The 20,403-nt window shown below is 38.6% G+C and overlaps 1 protein-coding gene across 1 annotated transcript; it reads right to left on the bottom strand.

The window, feature by feature from the left end:
* Nucleotides 1–1,248: 1,248 nt before the first annotated feature.
* LOC149822325 (uncharacterized) lies at nt 1,249–5,205 on the bottom strand. The gene is made up of 4 exons (XM_089980258.1): nt 4,260–5,205; nt 4,117–4,159; nt 3,014–3,673; nt 1,249–1,291 (listed from the first exon to the last, which is right to left on the bottom strand). The coding sequence occupies exons 1-4, from the start codon at nt 5,203–5,205 to the stop codon at nt 1,249–1,251; spliced, it is 1,692 nt and encodes a 563-aa protein (XP_089836384.1).
* Nucleotides 5,206–20,403: the final 15,198 nt, after the last annotated feature.

The raw sequence follows: 20,403 nt of genomic DNA on the forward strand, positions 1-20,403 counted from the left end.
AAGCTTTTTTCTTGTGGGGTTTTATTAATGTACACTTTTTGTCACTATTTGTTTCTTCTCCTGTGTTTCTAGACTTACAAATGCTGTTTGAGTAGGCCTTTCATGGGTTCAGGATTGTACATTTTTTTTGTAATTCTTTTCTTCACTAGTTGCATAGATGGTCCTTGAGTTCAAGCTACCAATTTCACGGAATCAAGGTTTTAGATGTCACCATATCCTGGTAATTTGCTAAATATTTTATTGAGGTTGTCCCTTTTTTTCTATTTTATGTTTCTTGGGGTTTTAGGTTCAAGATGGTAGTTTTAAGTTTTAGAAAAACTTCGTGAATTTTTTTGTTTCTTTGTTTCCGAAAGCACCATTTTTGCGGCAGTTAATTACCATATTGTTATTTGAGGGTGTTTGAGATTTCAGAACTTAAGACTTTGGGCTTCACAATGCTGTGACGTTTTTGGTTGCAGAATGGTGGAGTTCAGTGTTTTACTGATAGTCTGATGCTGTGTTTTTGTACTTTTGTAGCTCTGTCATGGATACTGAAAGTTTCAGCTTTTTGAGGTGTGGGAAACACCCATCACAGACATTTACTGGTTTTTGCTCCTACTGCCTGGTTGAGAGGTTATCGAGTGTTGATCCTGATAAAAGAAAGACTCCTTCATATTCTGGAGATAGGCTGTCTTCCGGTGGGATCGCTGAAGGCGACGATGGGATCTCTGCTTCTGCAAATGCATCGGAAACAGAGGCACCGGAGGTCGAAAAGGTAGAACATTGTTCCTCTATTTTGACTGGAACTGAAAGTGAATCATGTAATGTTAGAGTAAGACAAACTTTGTGGTCTCTCTTTTATTTGAACAATGATAATGGTGAACAAGACAATGTTACTAGAAGAGGGAAGTCTTTGATTGGTAAAAAGGATGGTTCTCTTTTCGCTATTGGTTTCCGTGATCATAACAATGACGGATTTCGTGCAAATTCAAATGGGTATATGGAAAATCAGTTTAAGGCAGGTTTTACATCTAAAACAAGCACTAAGAATATCAGTAGTGGAATTGAGAAAGCAAAGGATTTCGATGGTTTGGGGTCCAAGTCAGAAGCTACGATAAGTGCTGTGGATCAGACTAGCGGTGATGTGCAATCAGGTGGAATTAGAAACACTAGGAAGGGAGTTTATTTGTCCCCAAATCTGTTGCCAATAAATATACTTGTAAAATAAAAGAACACAGCAAAGAAGCAAAGAAGAAGACTTTACGTGGTTCAGCCAGTATGGCTTACATCCACGGTACAACCAGAGAGAATCCTTTTTCATATGAAGAACAACAAATACAAAGAACTTAATATAGCCCAACCATAAGAGGCGATAAGCATAAAGAAAAGGAAAGCAAATCTTTCCAAAAAAGAGAAAAGGAAAGCAGCTCAGGTTGCACAAAGAAAGACAAACTTAACACTCCCCCTCAAGTGGAGAATATATATCAAAACAACCCCACTTGTTCAAAATGATTTTAAATTGAGCACAACTTAATCTCTTAGTGAGAGTATCGGCAAGCTGATCTTGACTCTTGGTAAATGGAGTACATATTTCTCCTTTTTGAATTTTTTCTCTAATGTAGTGGCAGTCAATCTCGATGTGCTTCGTTCTTTCATGAAAAACTGGATTGGCAGCAATATGAATAGCGGACTTGTTATCACAATACATATTTATTGGCAATTCAATGCTAACTCCTAATTCAGTGAGAAGAGACTTGGTCCATATCAATTCACAAGTAGTAGAGGCCATTGCACGATATTCGGACTCAGCGCTGGATCTTGAAACCGTGTTTTGTTTTTTACTTTTCCAACAAGTAATATTTCCTTCAACAAAAATACAATATCCTGTGGTAGACTTTCTGTCTGAAGATCCTGCCCAGTCGGCATCAGAATAGCCTTCAATTTTATGATGGTTATTTTTGGTATAGAGGATACCTTGCCCAGGACTACTTTTGATGTATCTTAGAATACGATCAATAGCGTTGACATGACATGGCTTTGGATCATGCATGTATTGGCTAATAACGCTGACAGCATAAGCAAGATCAGGTCTTGTCATAGTAGGATATATAAGCTTTCCTACAAGCCTCTCAAATTGTTCAACATCTCTTTTTGAAAGACTTTCTTCATCAGTATCGAACCTAACATTAGTCTCAATAGGAGTATCGGCAGGCTTGGATCCAGTTTTACCTGTTTCTTTGAGAAGATCCAAGGCATATTTTCTTTGAGATAGAAAGATTCCCCTTTTTGAGTAGGCAACTTCTATTCCAAGAAAGTACCTCAATTTTCCTAAGTCTTTAATATCAAAGGCTTCATGAAGGTACCTCTTGGTATTGAGAATTTCATCCTCATCATTTCCTATTATTATAATATCATCAACATATACCAATACAACAGTGAGATTGTAACGATTTTTAAGAACAAAGAGAGAATTATCAGAAATACACCTTTTGAAACCTTTTTTCTCAAGAGCAAGACTGAGTTTAAGATACCAAGCTCGTGGAGATTGTTTTAACCCATAAATAGCCTTTTTTAATTTGCAAGCAAGTTCTGGATTTCCTTCTTGGGGTGTCCAGGAGGTAACTGCATATAAACTTCTTCTTCTAGATCTCCTTGAAGAAAAGCATTTTTAACATCAAATTGAAACATTTTCCAATTATAATTGCAAGCCACAGACAAAAGAATCCGAAGACTATTCATTTTGACCACTGGGGCAAATGTTTCTTCATAATCAACACCATAAGTTTGAGTAAATCCCTTGGCTACTAGGCGAGCCTTAAAGCGCTCTATAGTACCATCACTCTTATATTTTGTTTTATATACCCATCGACATCCTACAGCCTTTTTATCTTTGGGTAGCTTGCAGATTTCCCAAGTTTCATTTTTATTCAAGGCATATAATTCTTCCATCATAGCTTTAATCCAAACATCTTGACTTTTTGCCTCATTAAAAGTGCTAGGTTCTTGCACAATAGAACTAAGAAAAGCAACATACCTTTTTGAGAGATTGTTGTAGCCAATGCATTTTTCAATAGGATGCTCAGTTGTCATGTAAGTGACAAAATCTCTAAGATAGCTTGGTGGCCTAATAGTCCTCTCAGATCTTCTTATAGATTGCTCCTCCGACTGATTTAATGAGTCACTTGGCTGGGTGGCTTGGATATCACTTGGCTGAGTATGAGTTATAGCTTCAGTGCTGCTAGCTTCAACAGGTATCACATCATCAAAAGGGCTTGGCTGAGTATGTGGCTGAGTATGAGTTATAGCTTCAGTGTTGCTATCTTCAACAGGTATCACATCATCAAAAGAGCTAACATTAGGAAGGACAATAGAATCAAATATATTTTTCTCCCCCTGATGAAGATTTTTGGTTTCATCAAAGTTTTCTGAAAAATAGGGAGCAACTTCATCAAAACTAACATCTCTAGAGATATATAAACGACTATGAGTAACATCATAGCATTTATATCCTTTCTTGGACGAAGAATATCCTAAAAACAGGCACTTAATAGCACGGGGAGCCAATTTGTCCTTTTCATATGGGCTGGTGGATACAAACACAGAACAACCAAAAGTCTTAAGATGACTAAGACTCAATTTCCTTCCTTTGAGAATTTCCATCGGAGATTTTCCATTAAGACGTTTACTAGGGAGCCTGTTGATTAGATAACATGCAGTAAGAACAACATCACTCCAGTAGTATTTAGGAACATTCATTTGAAAAAGTAAGGCTCGAGTTTTTTCCAACAAATGCCTATTTTTCTGTTCGGCGACTCCATTTTGTTGAGGTGTCCCAACACAAGAAAATTGATGGTCAATACCATTTTCTTTTGCAAAAAACTCAAAGAACTGATTTTTAAATTCAGTTCCATTATCAGATCGAATAGCTTTAATCTTGGCCCCATATTGAGTCTCAACAAACCTGTAAAACTCCCTGAATTTAGAAAGCACTTCATTTTTTGTTTTCAACAAGAAAATCCAAGTAAGTTTGGAGAAATCATCTATAAAAGTGACGTAGTATCGAAAACCAGAATATGAATCAATAGGGGCTGGTCCCCACACATCAGAATGAATCAATTCAAACATGCAAGAAGAAACAGTCTCTGAAGTAGAAAAAGGACGACGTGATAATTTTGCAAGTCTACAAATATCACAATTATTGCAATCAAACTTATGACCAAAAAATAAGCTTTCAAGAGCATAATTGGATGGATGTCCAAGACGAAGATGCCATAATTTACTCTCTTCTCCCCTTGACATGAACGCTCTACAGTTTTGCTCAAGAATATAAAGCCCATGAACCTTTCTTCCTTCACCAATCGTCCTCCTCGTCTTGCGGTCCTGAAATAAAACATTAGTTGAAGAAAAGGTGACAGTACAATCGAAGTCTTCAACTATTCTGGCAACAGACAACAAGTTTGATGTAAACTGAGGAATGTAAAGAACTTTGGAAATAGTCTGATTGTTAAAAAAGTGGATTTTTCCAATCCCTTCCACTTGAACGACTTTTCCATTGGCAACAGTAACAAGTCTTTTTCCATGATCATAACTGAAATCTTCAAGAAGAGAAACATTTTTTGCAATATGTTCTGAAGCTCCACTATCAATTATCCAGGTGTCATAATAGTTAGAAGGCATACCTTTATTTGTAGAGCTTATGGCAGAATGGGAGAAAGCAGTTCCGGTCTGACCATCTTTTAGAGATTGGAGAATATCAAAGATCTTGTCTAAAGACCGAGTGTTATCAGATCTTTGTTCTATATCAGCATGCACCAGTTTTTGCTTTTCAGTGCCAGGTCGACCATGAAGAACCCAACATCTCTCACAAGAGTGTCCCTCTTTTTTGCAATGAGTGCAAAACCATTTCTTGTTTTTAGCCTTTCCACGATCATCAAGAGTTTTCAAGGCTTCTGTTTTAACACTGAAGGCAGTTTTATCAGGAGTTTCAATCCTGCTGACATGGTTCATAACCTTCTTTATTGATTCTTCTCTCATAAGAGTAGCAAAGACAGAGTTTAATGAAGGAAGCTCAGAATTCATAAGGATCTGGCTTCTCATTTGTTCAAAATCAAATCCAAGGCCAGCGAGTAATTGAAAAATGCGTTCTTGCTCTTTGGCTTTATGGAGAAGCCTAAGATCAGTGATAGTGGGAGAATAGGAGTCCAATTCATCCCACATCATACGCATTTTACTAAAGTACTCACTAAGAGGAAGATCACCATTTTTTAAATCATGTATGTCTTGAGATAATTGATATATTCAGGCAATATTATATTGTTCTCCATACAATTCACTAGCTGACCGCCAAACATCTTCAGCAGTATTAAGAAACAAAAAACCTTCAACAATTTTTGGTTCCATAGAGTTAAGTAACCATGACATAACTAAGTCATTATTGGATTTCCATTCATCATATTTTGAATCTAAGGTACCGGGATTAGTGATCTTCCCGTTTATAAAGCCAAGTTTAGATTTGCCACTCAAATAGAGTGAAACGGCTTTAGACCAAGCAATGTAGTTTGTCCCATTTAATAATATAGAAGTGATTTTGGAGCTAGGGCTGACCTGTTCGTGCACAAAAACAGTTGTGCTGGATGAAGACTGACTAGGATTTTCATAGTGTCGATCCGCCATGATAAAAAGAATGACAACCCCTCTAACTAATCTGACAAGCTTCAGCCCTTCTAACTGATCTGATAAATTTCAGCAATATGAACACACTATTCGGACAATACTGGTAGCAAAAAAAACACAAGCGACTATTCTTGGATATGCAGCAGCGAACTCTGAAGAGGCAAACACAAACAGGGAATGCAGCAGCTACTCTGGCTGGAAGCATCAATCAGAAATCTGCAGAGATCTTTTGAAACACAAAAGAAGCGTGACTGCCTTCTCTCATTCAGCAACCTGTAATCAGATCTGGGTGCTGGAAGGCATCAACAATCAACAAAAAAGAATCCGCAGAAGTGTCTGCTATCATATCCGGATGCTGGAAGGTGTCGGCTATCAGATCCGAACACTGAAAGTCTCCACAATGATGATCTGGAATAGCAGCAGATCACCCAAACGTGCAGGAATCCTGAGAGCTTTGATACCATGTAAAATAAAAGAACACAGCAAAGAAGCAAAGAAGAAGACTTTACGTGGTTCAGCCAGTATGGCTTACATCCACGGTACAACCAGAGAGAATCCTTTTTTCATATGAAGAACAACAAATACAAAGGGCTTAATATAGCCCAGCCATAAGAGGCGATAAGCATAAAGAAAAGGAAAGCAAATCTTTCCAAAAAAGAGAAAAGGAAAGCAGCTCAGGTTGCACAAGGAAAGACAAACTTAACAATACTCAGGTTGAGGCTGCCATAGATGATAATGAAGGGAATTTTCCTGCTAGTGATGTTGATCCTGAAAGTAGGTCTAGTGATTCCATTGAAGATCAGAGCTTGAAGAGAAGGGCATCTGTCCGTTTGGGATTAGGAATGGTGAAGAAGGTTCTGGGATGGAGAATGAAATGCCCGCAGAAGAAGACGTCCAAGGCAGAGTCCGAATTGGTTGTTGGGTTTCATGAGCTGCAATTAGAAAATATGGTTGATAACGGGCATCCGTTTTGTAGGAGGGAGTCTATTGATTCAAACTATAGGTGTTCTTGGGATGGACTATTGATTGATAAATCATTTACTCGTTCTTCATCAGTCAAAGAAACAACAAATGATGCTGTATCAAGGAAACCTGTTGAGGGATTTAGGGGAACGATGCGTCATTCTGTTTTTTCAAAGAATGGAGACTGTTATTCTGAATCTGTGCCACACATCAGAAGAATGACTAAGAAAGTTGGCTCAGTCGATTTTGAGTGGTCAACTGACATGAAGGATATGAACAAAACCATCTCTGCAGTCGCTGATGAAGACAAGTTAACATCTGATGTAGGATATGCTGTGGATTTTGATCGGGAGAAATTCTATGGAAGCTTGTTAGAAGATTGGAGCTGCAGGGGGAAATTCCATGGATGTAGCAAAGTCTGGAATCGGGTCATTGCTAGCCCTTTCTGGGGTTTTGTTCAGAAGAGTGAAAATGTGCTAGATCTCTCTCTTTCAGAGTGTTGGCATGAATCTCGAAGAGAGAAGAACAGAGAAATTGTGGAATCTTTCAACAGAGTTGGATTTCATAGGAATAGCAGTGTGAGCTTGAGGAGTATTGATAAGTCTCAGGATCACCATGACACATCAAGCAGCAGTTTGAGCACCGTCAATGCTGATCTCCATGGATTTTACTCTATTTGGAACAAGAAGAAAAGCCATGGGATGCTTGCTCACAACCGAAGTATTCACTATTCCTCTCCCAGCAACCTAGACCATGGGCTTCTTCGATTTTATTTGACTCCAATGAGGTGCAATAAAGGTATGCAAGCAGAAATGCAAAAAGGAATCCTCGTTATTTTTGGTAGGGGGATCTTGGGAGTTTATTGAGCTTCTGCAGATAGTGGAGTTCATTTCTTTAGTAAAGGAATGCATGGATGGGTCTGATATAGAATTATCATCCTGATATGCAACATTATTACTGACTTTTGTATGCAACTCCAAAGATAGATAAAGATGTATCCAAGGCTTGCCTCTGCCAAAATTTTACCATGTTCATGTAACATAGTTTAGCTTCTGTGGTATGATAAGTATACCTTCTCGAAGCCTTTTGAATATTGTAATTCTGCCATGTATTAGGTCTTTTTCTTCTTTCTTTCTTTTTTCCCTTTATGTTCTAAAGGAGAATATACATGACATTTGGTTTAGTGAAATCTTGCAGAATGCATGGCTAATTGTTGCCTAGGATCTTACATTTTCATGCTTTGATAGCATACTCTCTAAATGGTCCAAATTAAACACCAACTTTCACATATATTATAGGAACTTGATACAAGAAGCATGTGATAGTGGATGTGGAGAAGTTTGAAAAATACTAGCTCGGACATGCACATAACCATGGCTGTGGAAAAAAGGCTAATTTCTGTGGAGAGAGATAATCATCAACCACCAGATGTGATTCCTGTCATCTCAAACCTAAGTGGAATAGTAAACTAATTGGCATGATCGCTTTATGTCAGGAAAAAGTCAGTCTATTAATCTGAATGATGGTGGGTTATGACCCATTTCCAGAATAACAGAATGTGTTCAGATTGATACTTTTTATCTTATGATACAATATAGCTTGGGCATGGTGTCATGAATAGATCTAATAAATTTGAAAACCTGTGATAATGAGATAATGGCAACGATGAGCGTATGGAGGACTTTTGCTGTTGTGACCAGCAAAGTACAATATATGTATGCCCAAATACATAGGCGACAATGATTCCTCCATATTTGTCCCTCATGAAACTGTTATTGACTGATATAGAGTCAATCTGAACAAAATCCCGTGTACCCATGGAGATGCTGATACCTTTCGGCTGCTGCCATACATATAAATTGTTACCTATTCTGCTCTCTCTCTCTCTCTCTATCTATCTATCTATCTATCTATCTATCTATCTATCTATCTATCTATCTATCTATCTATATATATATATGTATGTATTTATGGGTTATATACATACATATATCTATGAATGTATTCTTTTCTTCATATGTATGCAAGCCCGTGTCACACAACATTCCTGCGTGCTTATTATATAACTCCTCTGATGTGATTATCCTCTTATTGCATTTGTTTCTCTGTTGTTTCTGCTTAAGCACAGGATTTATCACCTTTTCATACAATCCTTTTGCTTGTTTTTCTTTCTTTGAAGTTCAACATACTTGTTTATGAATATCGTGTATGGTTGGTTAATGGTTCATTTTGATGTTCTCTTCATCTAGTTGTCATTTTTATGGAGACATTGCTAATGCTGGCTGAGTTCTGATCAAGAAACTAGAAGCTATAAGGATGGATTCCCAGGCAATTCTTTTTGCTCTATGATACTATGACCAACAAGTAATGGGTACAAAAATGTGAAACTGGCACAAGATATACATGAAATTTTGCTTCTTGCTTTATTTATGGTCCAAATGGTTGTAGTTATTGACATAAATGTTTTCTTCTAGTTAATGCAGCTTGACTTGGACATTTTTCATGCTAACATTGTTACCCTTTGATTTTACTGCACGTTGGTCATCTTTGCAAATTGTTTATTCTAGATTTCCTGGTTTAAAGTTAAGGAAATACTTACAGCTCGTCTTTGAAATTTGACTCTGGCTTAAGTGCTCAATTTAGCTTAAACAATCCAACATTAGTGGTAATATGACTATGTGAGGTTGCCTCATTTTGTTATGTCTTATCTGATTTCTGGTTACCCTTAGATATTTCCCAGGTGGCATTGATCCAAATTGGCCTTGATTATTTTTCTGATTTCCATTTTCCATGAAGGGTTCTTATTCTATCCATGCAGATTCTTTTCAGGACATTTTCCTCTAGGGTATGACCTGTTGACTTCTATTTTTATCTTTTCTATATTTGCTTTGTATTTTTTGCAAATAATAATTGCTAAAACCTATTATTTTCTTCTGTTTGTGTTTTTTAAGAATTTTCAAGTTTTTAATGCAACAATTTTCCCAAGATTTGGCAAAAAAACATAGTGTCCCAAAGTTCTGCCTCACCGAGATATAGCTTGTGACCAATATATTTCACCATGCTTCGAGCTCAATTACTTGGTCCTCTTATCTTTGGAACCCATTTTTCATTTAAAATAAATCTTGAATCTCATCAAACTTTTGATTTACGCTATGATTTCACCTAGAGACTTATATACATGTTGCCCCTTGTTGAAGTATAATTGTTCATATCCGTGTCTATCTGAAATCTGAATCTGGTCGACATGGAGTTAGAGTGCAGAATTTATGGTACACCTAATTTCAAGGTGAAAGGACATGGTATTCATCATCATCATTGTCAAAACTTGTCTGACTTTCACAGGGTCCATTCTGTGAGCCCTTTTTATTGGGATCCATGTGAAGGTTGACAGTGGCATTTCTAAGGTTGATATTCCAACAGATGACCTTATGTCTGAGAGATAAGCTTACTATGTCAAAATCATTTTCATGTTGAGATATGCTTCTGATTACATGTTCGGAATCTCTTTGGTTGCAATTTATTTTGGTTTCTGTTAGTTTTGTTATTTGTGTTTTGGCCTCTCAAAAACTTGTCTGGAGATGTTTGGGATATTTTCTGAAATGAGTTTGAAATATATAGTTACTACATTTGATTAGGGCTAAATTGGATTAAGATGCATACTTTAATTATATTGAGTTGTTTGTTCTTTTCTTTTTCCTCCATTGAGGAGCTCCTTTTTGTGATGCAGAGTGCCTTAAATGTGATGTTCGCAAGATTAGATGTGAAGCTTCAATGCTGTGAGGCCTGAATCTTTCTTAGTGGATACGAGAAACAAAAGAAGTACTAAGAAAATTTGAGATTTATCCTCACCTTATATTCTTGCAAAATCCCATCAGTTTCCTTACAATAATATATTTGCACCTTGAAAACAATTTTCAATGATTGTTTTGTGTACTAGATGTAATGCCCCAAAAATTTCAACCCATTTATTTAAATAAATTTAAAACCCGAATATTTACACTACAAGAAAAACTCTAATTAGCGACGGATTTTTTTCATCGCAAATTTGCAACGGATTAGTTAGAGAAAACTATTCATCGCTAACATTCAAATTATTTGCGGGATTAGCGACGAAAAAATTTTGTCCCAAACTCCGTCGTAACTTAGCAACGGATCAACGACATAAATTTTTTGTCGCCATCCGTCGCTACTTGAGGACAAATTTTTTTTCTTTGCTAACCTGTTGCTAATTTCTCCCGTAAACCCTAATGCGAGCTCATTTCTTTCACTTTCTGTTTCATCCGTCGTTCATTGCTCGTCTTCCGTCGCCCATCGCCCGCCGCCCGCCGCCCACCGCCCGTCGACCTCCCCCTTCGACTCAGTCCCCCTCTCACCTTCGCTCCCCTCTCTTTCGCTCTCATCATTTTTTCAGTCGGTGAGCCCCATCCGGAAACCCCCTTTCGACCTCACCCTGTCTCCCTCTCCCGACTCCGGTCTCTTTCGTCTGTCGACACCAACGCTGGCTCCTTTCAGGTAACCCCTGACTCCACTCTCTCTTTCTTTTTTCATCGACCGGCGAGCCCCTTTCTTTTCCTCCATTTTCTTTTTCGTCAGGGAGGGGCTGAGCCTCCTCCCTTTCTCTCGGTCTTACAAGATGCGAGGGAGGGGCTTGACCCCCTCTCTGTTCTTTTTTCGCCAGGGAGTAGTCGATCCCCCTCCTTGTCTCCCTGTCTTACGGAATGCAAGGGAGGGGCTCGGCCCCCTCCCTGTTCTATTTTCGCCAACGAGGGGCTAAGCCCCCTCCCTGTCTCCCTGTCTTACGGGATGCAAGGGAGGGGATCGGCCCCCTCCCTGTTCTTTTTTGGCCAGGGAGGGGCCGAGCCCCCTCTCTGTCTCCCTGTCTTACGGGATGCGAGGGAGGGGCTCGGCCCCCTCCCTGTTCTTTTTTGGTCAGAGAGAGGCCGAGCCCCCCCCTCCCTGTCTTACGGGATGCAAGGGAGGGGCTCGGCCCCCTCCCTGTTCTTTTTTGGTCAGGGAGAGGCCGAGCCCCCCCCTCCCTGTCTTACGGGATGCAAGGGAGGGGATCGGCCCCCTCCCTGTTCTTTTTTGGTCAGGGAGGGGCCGAGCCCCCTCCCTGTCTCCTTGTCTTACGGATGCGAGGGAGGGGCTCGGCCCCCTCCCTGTTCTTTTTTTGTCAGGGAGAGGCCGAGCCCCCTCCCTGTGTCCCTGTCTTACGGGATGCAAGGGAGGGGCTCGGCCCCCTCCCTTTCTTTTTTTGTTAGGGGGGGGGGCGAGCCCCCTCCCTGTCTGCCTACCTTACGGTCTCCCTCTTGCTACTAGATTGTTTTGTGTTGTATTGTTTTGTATATTTGTGCTTTGCAGGTACGTAGCTGAGCTAATTGCGCGATGCTTAGTGCTAAGCATCACATGCGGTTAAAAATGCAATGCAAAAATAAATAAGAAATTTTTTTAAGGCAAAAGCAATGCAAATCGAGTAAATACCCGTAGTAAGTGATGCAAGCGCATCACCGATTATTTAATTTTTTGGATGCAATACTTTTTTGTTCACACACTCACTTAGTTGTGGATATCTAGGATTACTTTGATGGAGTTTGGAGATCATGCTGAGCATGATTTTAATATATAAAAATAGAAGTGTTCTTATTTTTGGAGTTCAGATTTCATGCTAGTCATGGTAGTAATTATTGGGATATTGGAGTGTGTTTGTTGTAGGTACATGTTTGACATTGTTTTGATATGAATGCTTTGAATATATTGCAATGTTTGATGTGACTGTATTCATGCTTGCATGAAGTTATTTTCAATTTGATTATGCCTTTCATGTGAAATTGTATCGTGAAAACATGTTTCAAATGAATGTATCATGTTATGAATGAGTTTGCACATGAAAATAAAATGTTATGAATGAGTTTGCACATGAAAATGAATGACAAGTTATCAATGCTTCAAACATGCTTCAAATGAATGGTTTTGCATATGAAAATATTAAGTTATCAATGCATGTATCATAATTCTTGTGATTGAATGACATCATGTGTGTGTATATATATATATATATATATCAAATTATTACATCTACCATGAATGCATGATAAATTAGATATTTTCTTCATTATAGCATTCTTATGATTCTCTTTTAACTGGTTAGGATAATATCTGTAACATCATAAGACATTGATGTGATATGAATAATTTGAATGCATTGCCATGTTTGATGTGACTGTATCCATGCTTGCATGAAGTTATCTTTTATTTGATTATGTATTCATGAAATTGCATATCATGTAACTGATCCAAATAACATTTTTATTTGTTAGAATATAGTTCGTGGGGGTAACAGTGGTCGAGCATCTAGTGGTAAAGGACCAAGTGGAGGTTGTGGGACATCATTAGGTAGATGTCTTTGTGTTATATTTAAATATAGGCATTCATTATGTTTTTGCTTATATGTTGATATAAAAATTGTTACTTGTTAATCGTCTTTATAGGATTCCAGCTCAGTGATAGTCAATCTCAACCTTCATCTTCACGTAATGCTTCGATATGTATATCATTTAAGTAATTGTATACTTGATTAATTTAAATATACATTGTATGATTTTTTAACTCATTATTTTGTAGGTTTTCGCCTACACATGACCCACCTACACCAGCTAGTCATACACATCATGAGACAACGTCGGATGCAGGGTCTTTTCAGTCTGACACATGACGACTCATTCAAATAGTGTATATCGATAGTCGACCGTAAGTATTTTATTGTCACTTTTTTAATACTTATCTTATAAATAATGTATATCGATAGTTGATTGTTAATGTGTATCAATTCATGTGCAACGCGAGGTTCAAGCTACAAGAAGTAATACGAGAAATTAGGAAGACACTACTTCAACATCTTCTAGGACTGGTCGCTCAATGAAAAGAGTACCCGAAGGAGGTGTTGGACAAATTATTGTCCTCATTCATGGTATGCAATCGTTTATCATAACTAATGTGTTTCATATTGATTTTTTTGTTATAGTCATGTGCGTTAACTTTCTGAAAGTATTTGTAGGCTTCGCATCGCGACTGCGAACGAGGAGAAGGACACGAGGGTAGTGTGACAGAAGGTGGCTGCCAATTGATTTGTCGACATGCTGCAGAATATGAAGGTTGTAACAATAAAAGCAGTTGGTGGGATAGATGATCCACTACAGTGGAAGGGTCATGACCCTTCTACTATCAGGAAAGACTATTGAGAGGGAAATATACAACAAGTGGGTGATCAATGAATTTCAAAATTGCTCAGCAAAGGCTGCACAAAATTGAGCGAAGATGCTCGATGCCCATCTACACACAGGTGGATCTAAGGCTTTTGGGAGCCACAAAAAGAAAATGGTAACTCATCAATATATATATATATATATATATATATATATATATATATATATATATATATATATATATATATATTGTCGAATTTATAAGTATTGTTGCATACTTTTTAATTGATTTTTTTATCATTTAACCTCGCAGGAAGTAGGAAAATGATACATTGTGCCTTAGAATGATGTATTTGTTGAAACACATAAACGTAAGAGCACGAGAGAGTTCGTATCAGAGAAGGCGAGAGCGACAACGGTATGCATTTATTGTATTAATAAACATTGTAATAGATAAGTTACCATGAACATTATAATTATTAATTCATACTGTAATCATTAATTTGTAGGAGTCATACGAGAAGCAGATGGTAGAGCGATATGACGATGACTCCACTCAGCATTCGTCTTTTGATCCTGCAGCATGGGTGACTGCAACTAGTGAACCAAAAAAGGGTCGTGTGTTTGGGTTTGGGAGTAACATGAAGACCACACCAGTCGTTGCCTCCTCCATCCAGGGCTCTCAGAATTCTCCCACCAGCATCAACTCCCATCATCCGATTGACCCTGCTATGTCTTGGGATGGTGTCTGTCAGCGTCTTGAGGATAAAATGCATGACTTTTTACATGAAGTCATTCTCAACCTTGTCCATAATGAGTTGTGCAACTTTTTTCGGGACAGAGAAACTTCGTCTGCATTCAACATGAGCTCTGGTGCCCGTCAGGTATAAAGATTCATGTAATTTGTTTCATGTCATTAGATTTCAAGCTAATATATGCATGATTGAATCACTATAAATTTTTTTGATACCTTTAGAATACATATATGCATGATTGAATCACTATACAATTTTTATGACACCCTTATAACACATATATGCATGATTGAATTACAATTTTTAAAATGCAAATTGGATGGCCACGATGTCAGCATGATAAAAAACACTCATGTTCAGCATGACCTGATCTGCTTCCCCCTCGGACAAGGTTCTTGTCAGAAAATTCCTCATAAGCAGGATCTTGTTTTTTCAGTTACAGGATGCAGCTTAATTTCACTAGGTGAACACACCTTCCATGATCTCCCAAATGGCTTGGTTCACGACAACCATCTTGTACTCTACATCTCATAGATCCAAAATGTATATAGGCATCCCTCTCTTTAGACTCCATTTTTGATATCTTTTCAACCATGGGTGATCAATAAGGTTGGGCTTTGATCTCAGAGGACATCCGAACAATCTTCTCCATTCTTTGTGCTAAGAGGTATTGGTTACTTTATATATGTTGGATGTAAGAAGAGATGATAAAAATAATTCAAAGAAGAAAACAATTTGGGGACCACTCCTCTTATGGAGTACCTTTGTTTGGACTTTGACTTTGATGATGTGAAATAATAGTCCCATATTGATGAATCACAAAGTGGTGGTGGGGTTTATATCCTACTTGGTGATTCAATCACTTGTTCCAAGAACAAGGAGATGAAATGGTAACCACACACATGCGCGCTCGCCCGCCGGGCCAAGTTCGGGTAATTGACCCTTTAGGGCCATATTCATTAATCATAATGGGTAACAGATCTCTTTCACGTCTTTAGTAACCATTTAGGGATTATAAAATATGGTTAGAGGGTTATAGTTACGATTACAATTACGATTACGGTTACAGAAAAGAGAATTATCCTACTTTTTTCTCTCTCTAAAAAGGGGAGTTCTACAACAGTTGTTTCCAGAGGTTGTTGTTGAAGGGTGATCTACCATCGGAGTGCACCGATCCAGATCGTCGAGGCTATTGTATCCTGGGGAAAGGATGTTGGACCCTTTTGGCACCGTATGTGGGGGTGAATCTTCTCTAAGGGAAGTATTTTTATACGCCTTAGCCTATTACTGAATATTAACATGTTATTGTTGTTCTTATTCTGTTCTACGCATCTGTTTGATCTGTTGTCCACGTCTGGATTTTGGTATAAAATGGAACTTGATGATTGAACCTTGTTACAGTTTGAATCTATTGTTAAACATACATATCATGTTGATTTATAATCTGATTTGCATAATGAAATTGTATGTACGATAATAGTCTTAGAGAAGACTCTAAGCATGTCAACTTCATCTAGTTTTATATCGAAACTAAACATGTCAGGTATGCTTGAAAAGTTTGTCGGTCAGAATTTCAAGCGTTGGTAACAACGTATGAAAATCTGTTTCACGACTATAAGCTTGATTTCTATTCTGGAGTTCGAATGCCCTAAGGTTTCTGATACTAATCCTGATCCTGCCACTGTTAATTATTTTACAAAACTAAGTTCCAAAAATCATTGGCAGAAACATAGTTTTGGGAGAGAGTGAGTCACCTTCTTCCCCTTCTAGAATCAGGACACTTGGGGGCTATAAATACCCCAATCTTTTTTCTCTCTCACCTGACTCACCCCTCTCTCATCTTTACCATTCTCTCTCCTTTATTTTCCCTTTTCCCCTTTCTCTCTCTAAAAATGCCCAACCTTTCTATAAATTTTTTAGATTTAGACCTAATTATTTTTAATTCTAAACCGTAAAAACCCTATTAGGTCCCCTCTACTACCTATCTACGCTTTCAGAAAAATTAGGAGTTCTGGCGGTTTGAAATTGGCGATTGGAGCTTGACCAATAGAAGTTTTATCTAATTCAATAGCTATTTTGAGATATCACTGTGGAAGTGCTACCAAACTTTTTGTAAAAATATGTATGCACTAGTAGTCCTAATCTAGTCATTTGTATGCACTTGTAGAACCGTCTAACTCTTTTTTGAACCTTCAGGATCTCTTTTACGCATTATATTATGGCAATTATGCAAAAAAAATTGGTCCCATTATGCCTCCGTATAGGGGAGGTTCTATTAAAAAATTTTTAAGCAATTTTGGAATTTTGAACTATTATAGGGGAGGTTCTGATAAAATTTTCTAAAGCCCTATGTAATCAACTTGACAAAAAGTACAATATCGAAGACCAAGGTCTTGAGAGTACTCTGTTGCCAAGTTTTTGAAGTATCAAATGGTTGAGTGCAAGTCGGTTACTGAACAAGCACATGAGTTTCTGCTATTGCTTTATAGTTTGGTTGAGGCAGATATAAAACTTCTTGAGAAGTTTCAAGTCATGACCATTATGGAAAAATTTCCTAAGTCTTGGGTAGACTTTGACATGTCTCTCAAGCACCGTAGAGGAAAGATTTCCCTGGATGATTTATGGTAGCCATAGCCATTGAGGAAGAGCATAGGAGTCAGAAACAAGTTGTGATGCCAATTGAACAACCTAAAGTTAATATGATGACCGAATAATTTAAAGGCAAGGGCCAAAAAGCTAAACTTGCAATGAAAAAACAATTCAAACCCAAGAGTAAAATTCATAAAAAGACAAAGAACAAACCTTGTTGGAACTATGGACAGGTTAGGCACTGGGCTAAGGAATGTCCTTCCAAAAAGGCCAAAGCTCATGGGACCACAGATGGTACTCCTCAAGTCAACATGGTGACTGAGGATGTTGGGACCAACACTGAGTATTTTTCGGTTAACCCTTGAATCTATCTTGTTTATAAGCCAATTGTGTGTCTGGTTGACACTGGGGCTAATATGCATGTTTATGCTGATAAGTCTGTCTTTATCTCTTACCAGGCTGCTGAAGGTAGATTCGTGATTATGGGCAACTCCATGGCTGCAAAGGTGTTGAAAATTGGACGCGTGGACCTGAAGTTTCCTTCAAGACGAGTTCTATCTCTATACAGAGTGCACCATGTGTCTGTAGTTAGAAGAAATATTTTAAGTGATTCATGTCTAGTTAGAGAGGGTTATTAGTTTAACTTTAAATATAATAAAGTTGTTATTTTGCATTTTGAAACATTTATTGGCAATGGATATTTAGATGATGGTTTGTTTAAACTTCGTGTTGAACATGTTTCCAGTAACACTACAAGAAAAATGGCCATTAGTGATGGAAGTTTGCGACAGATTTTTTCTGTCACAACTTTACGATGGATTAATAAGAGAAACAAATTTGTCGCTAAAATCTGTAATATTTACGAAAATAGCGACGAAAAAACTTTCGTCGCCAAATCCATCGCTAATTAGCGACGACGGAAATATTCCTGCAACATTTAGCGACAGATTTGGCGACAGAGGTTTTTTCGTCGCTACGTAGCAACGACGTTAGCGATGAAAATATTCTATCGCTAACTGGTCATGTAAATTTGTGACAAATTTGGCGACAAACATAGGCCATCACCAAATCTGTCGCTAAGTTTCCCGTAAATCCCTAATCAGAACCCTTCTTTCTCTTTCCTGTTTCGTCTCTCCCGCCCGACGCACTCCCCCGGTCGTCGCCCTCTCACGCCCGACACACTCCCCGGCACAACGCCCGCCACCCGTCGCTCCCCGGTCCGTTGCTTGTCCCTCCCTCGGCCCATCGCCCCCCGTTTCGTCGTTCGTCCCTCCCCCAACCCATCGCCCCCCGCCCGGTGTGTCCTAGGTAAGTGGGTCATTTTTCTTTTCCGGCAGGGGGTCGCCCCCCTACCTCTTTTTTTTTTCCGACAGGGGGGGGCGGCGGCGACCCCCTGCCTCTTTTTTTTTTCGGCTGGGGGGGGGTGGCGACCCCCGTTTCGCCGCCCATCGCCCTCTGCCCGACGCCTCCCAGGTAAGTGGGTCATTTTTTTTTCTGGCAGGGGGTCGCCCCCCCTGCCTCATTCTTTTTTCCGGCAGGATGGGCGCCTGCCTCTTTTTTTTTCTGGCACAGGGTCGCCCCCTGCCTCATTTTTTATTTCCGATAGGGAAGGGGGGAGACCCCTTGCCTCTTTTTTTAAAGGCAGGGGGGACCCGGTTCCACCGCCCGTCGCCCCATGCCCGCAGCCCGGCGTCTCCCAGGTAAGTGGGTCATTTTTTTTTCCGGCAGAGGGTCACCCCCTTGCCTCGTTTTTTATTTCCAGCAAGGGGTTGCCCCCCTGCCTCTTTTTTTTTGGTGGGGGGGGGGGGTGAAAGTGCACTAGGATCGAGGCAACCAGCACTAGAGGGGGGGTGAATAGTGCTTTTATAAATTGTTTGCAGAATATTGAAGGATTTTGCAATTTGAAAAGCAAACACACAAAGAACACAAGATTTTATCCTGCTTCGGTCTATCCCGACCTACATCCAATCCCCAAGCAAAACCCGCTTGAGATTTTCACTATCAACCTTGTTAACTACAAGATCACACAGACCAAAACCGGTCCCACTTTCAGTAACAACCCTACTGAAAGCAAACAACTCCTTTAAACCAAGGAGTTCTTCTTTTTACAGAAAATAAGTAACAACTTACAATACAACCTATGAGCCTTTCTTTTGAATGCAAATGAGATGCAATTGGATTTTGAGGTTGTTGAAATACTCTACTCACGAATTCACTATCTCTCAAAGTGATTTGAGTGAAAAACTGAAGTGCAAATATCAAGTGAGTGAGAAAACAAATACTTGAATGAATAGGAGTGAAAAACAAGAAGTAAATGATTCAAATCGATTGAATTCTTGTTGTTTTGAGTGTAAAATGCACTCATATTTATAGTTAAAAGATTCCATACGTTGAGAGTATGAAAGGGTGTCAAAACCGTTCATTTTGAACGATCAAAATGTTTGAAAAATGAAAAGACACGCCTTTTTAAAGCTTCAGGAAAATGATAAAATTAGTCGACTGAAACATCAGTTAGTCGACTAATAGTTAGTTATTAGTAGACTGACAGTTATCGTCGGTCGACTGATCTGTTAATCGAGCCGTTTGAAAATATGATTTTTTGAAACTTAGTCGACTGATAATATCATCAATAGACTGAAAAACCTTTCAGTCGACTGCTGCTAAAATCTTCTGAAAAACAAACATTTTGTTCGGTCGACTGATAAAAGCATTAGTCGACTGCTGCTAAATTTTTAGAAAACACATGTTTTGTTCAGTCGATTGATAAAACCATTAGTCGACTGCTGCTAATTTTCCAGAAAACAGACATTCTGTCCAGTCGACTGATAAAACCTTCGGTCGACTAATTTGACAAAAATGACTTTTTAGAAAATATGGCACGAAAGGATTAGTCAACTGATAAGTCTATTGGTCGACTAATAAACACGAAAATTTAAGAAAAGAGTTTTCTAAAAAAAATTTCAAGAGGGTTTCTTTTAGAAAAGTTTTTCTAAAGACTTTTAAGGTAAAATGCAACCTAAATATGCACTCTAAGTAAGGCTCTTACAAGAATCTAAGACTTTTAATGAATTAAACATTTGCACACTAGTCTTCAAAGATTCTTCATCGAATTCTTCAATTTCTTCATAGCCTTAGCTGAAATTCAATTGATTCTACTTGCTCATCATCAAAACCTTGTACTTGAAGTATAATGTATGGCTTTATTGTCGTAACAATCTCCCCCTTTTTTATGATGACAAACT

This window comes from Nuphar pumila, chromosome 11 (assembly GCF_984573655.1).
Source record: "Nuphar pumila chromosome 11, dmNupPumi1.hap1.1, whole genome shotgun sequence".
Lineage (NCBI taxonomy): Eukaryota > Viridiplantae > Streptophyta > Magnoliopsida > Nymphaeales > Nymphaeaceae > Nuphar > Nuphar pumila.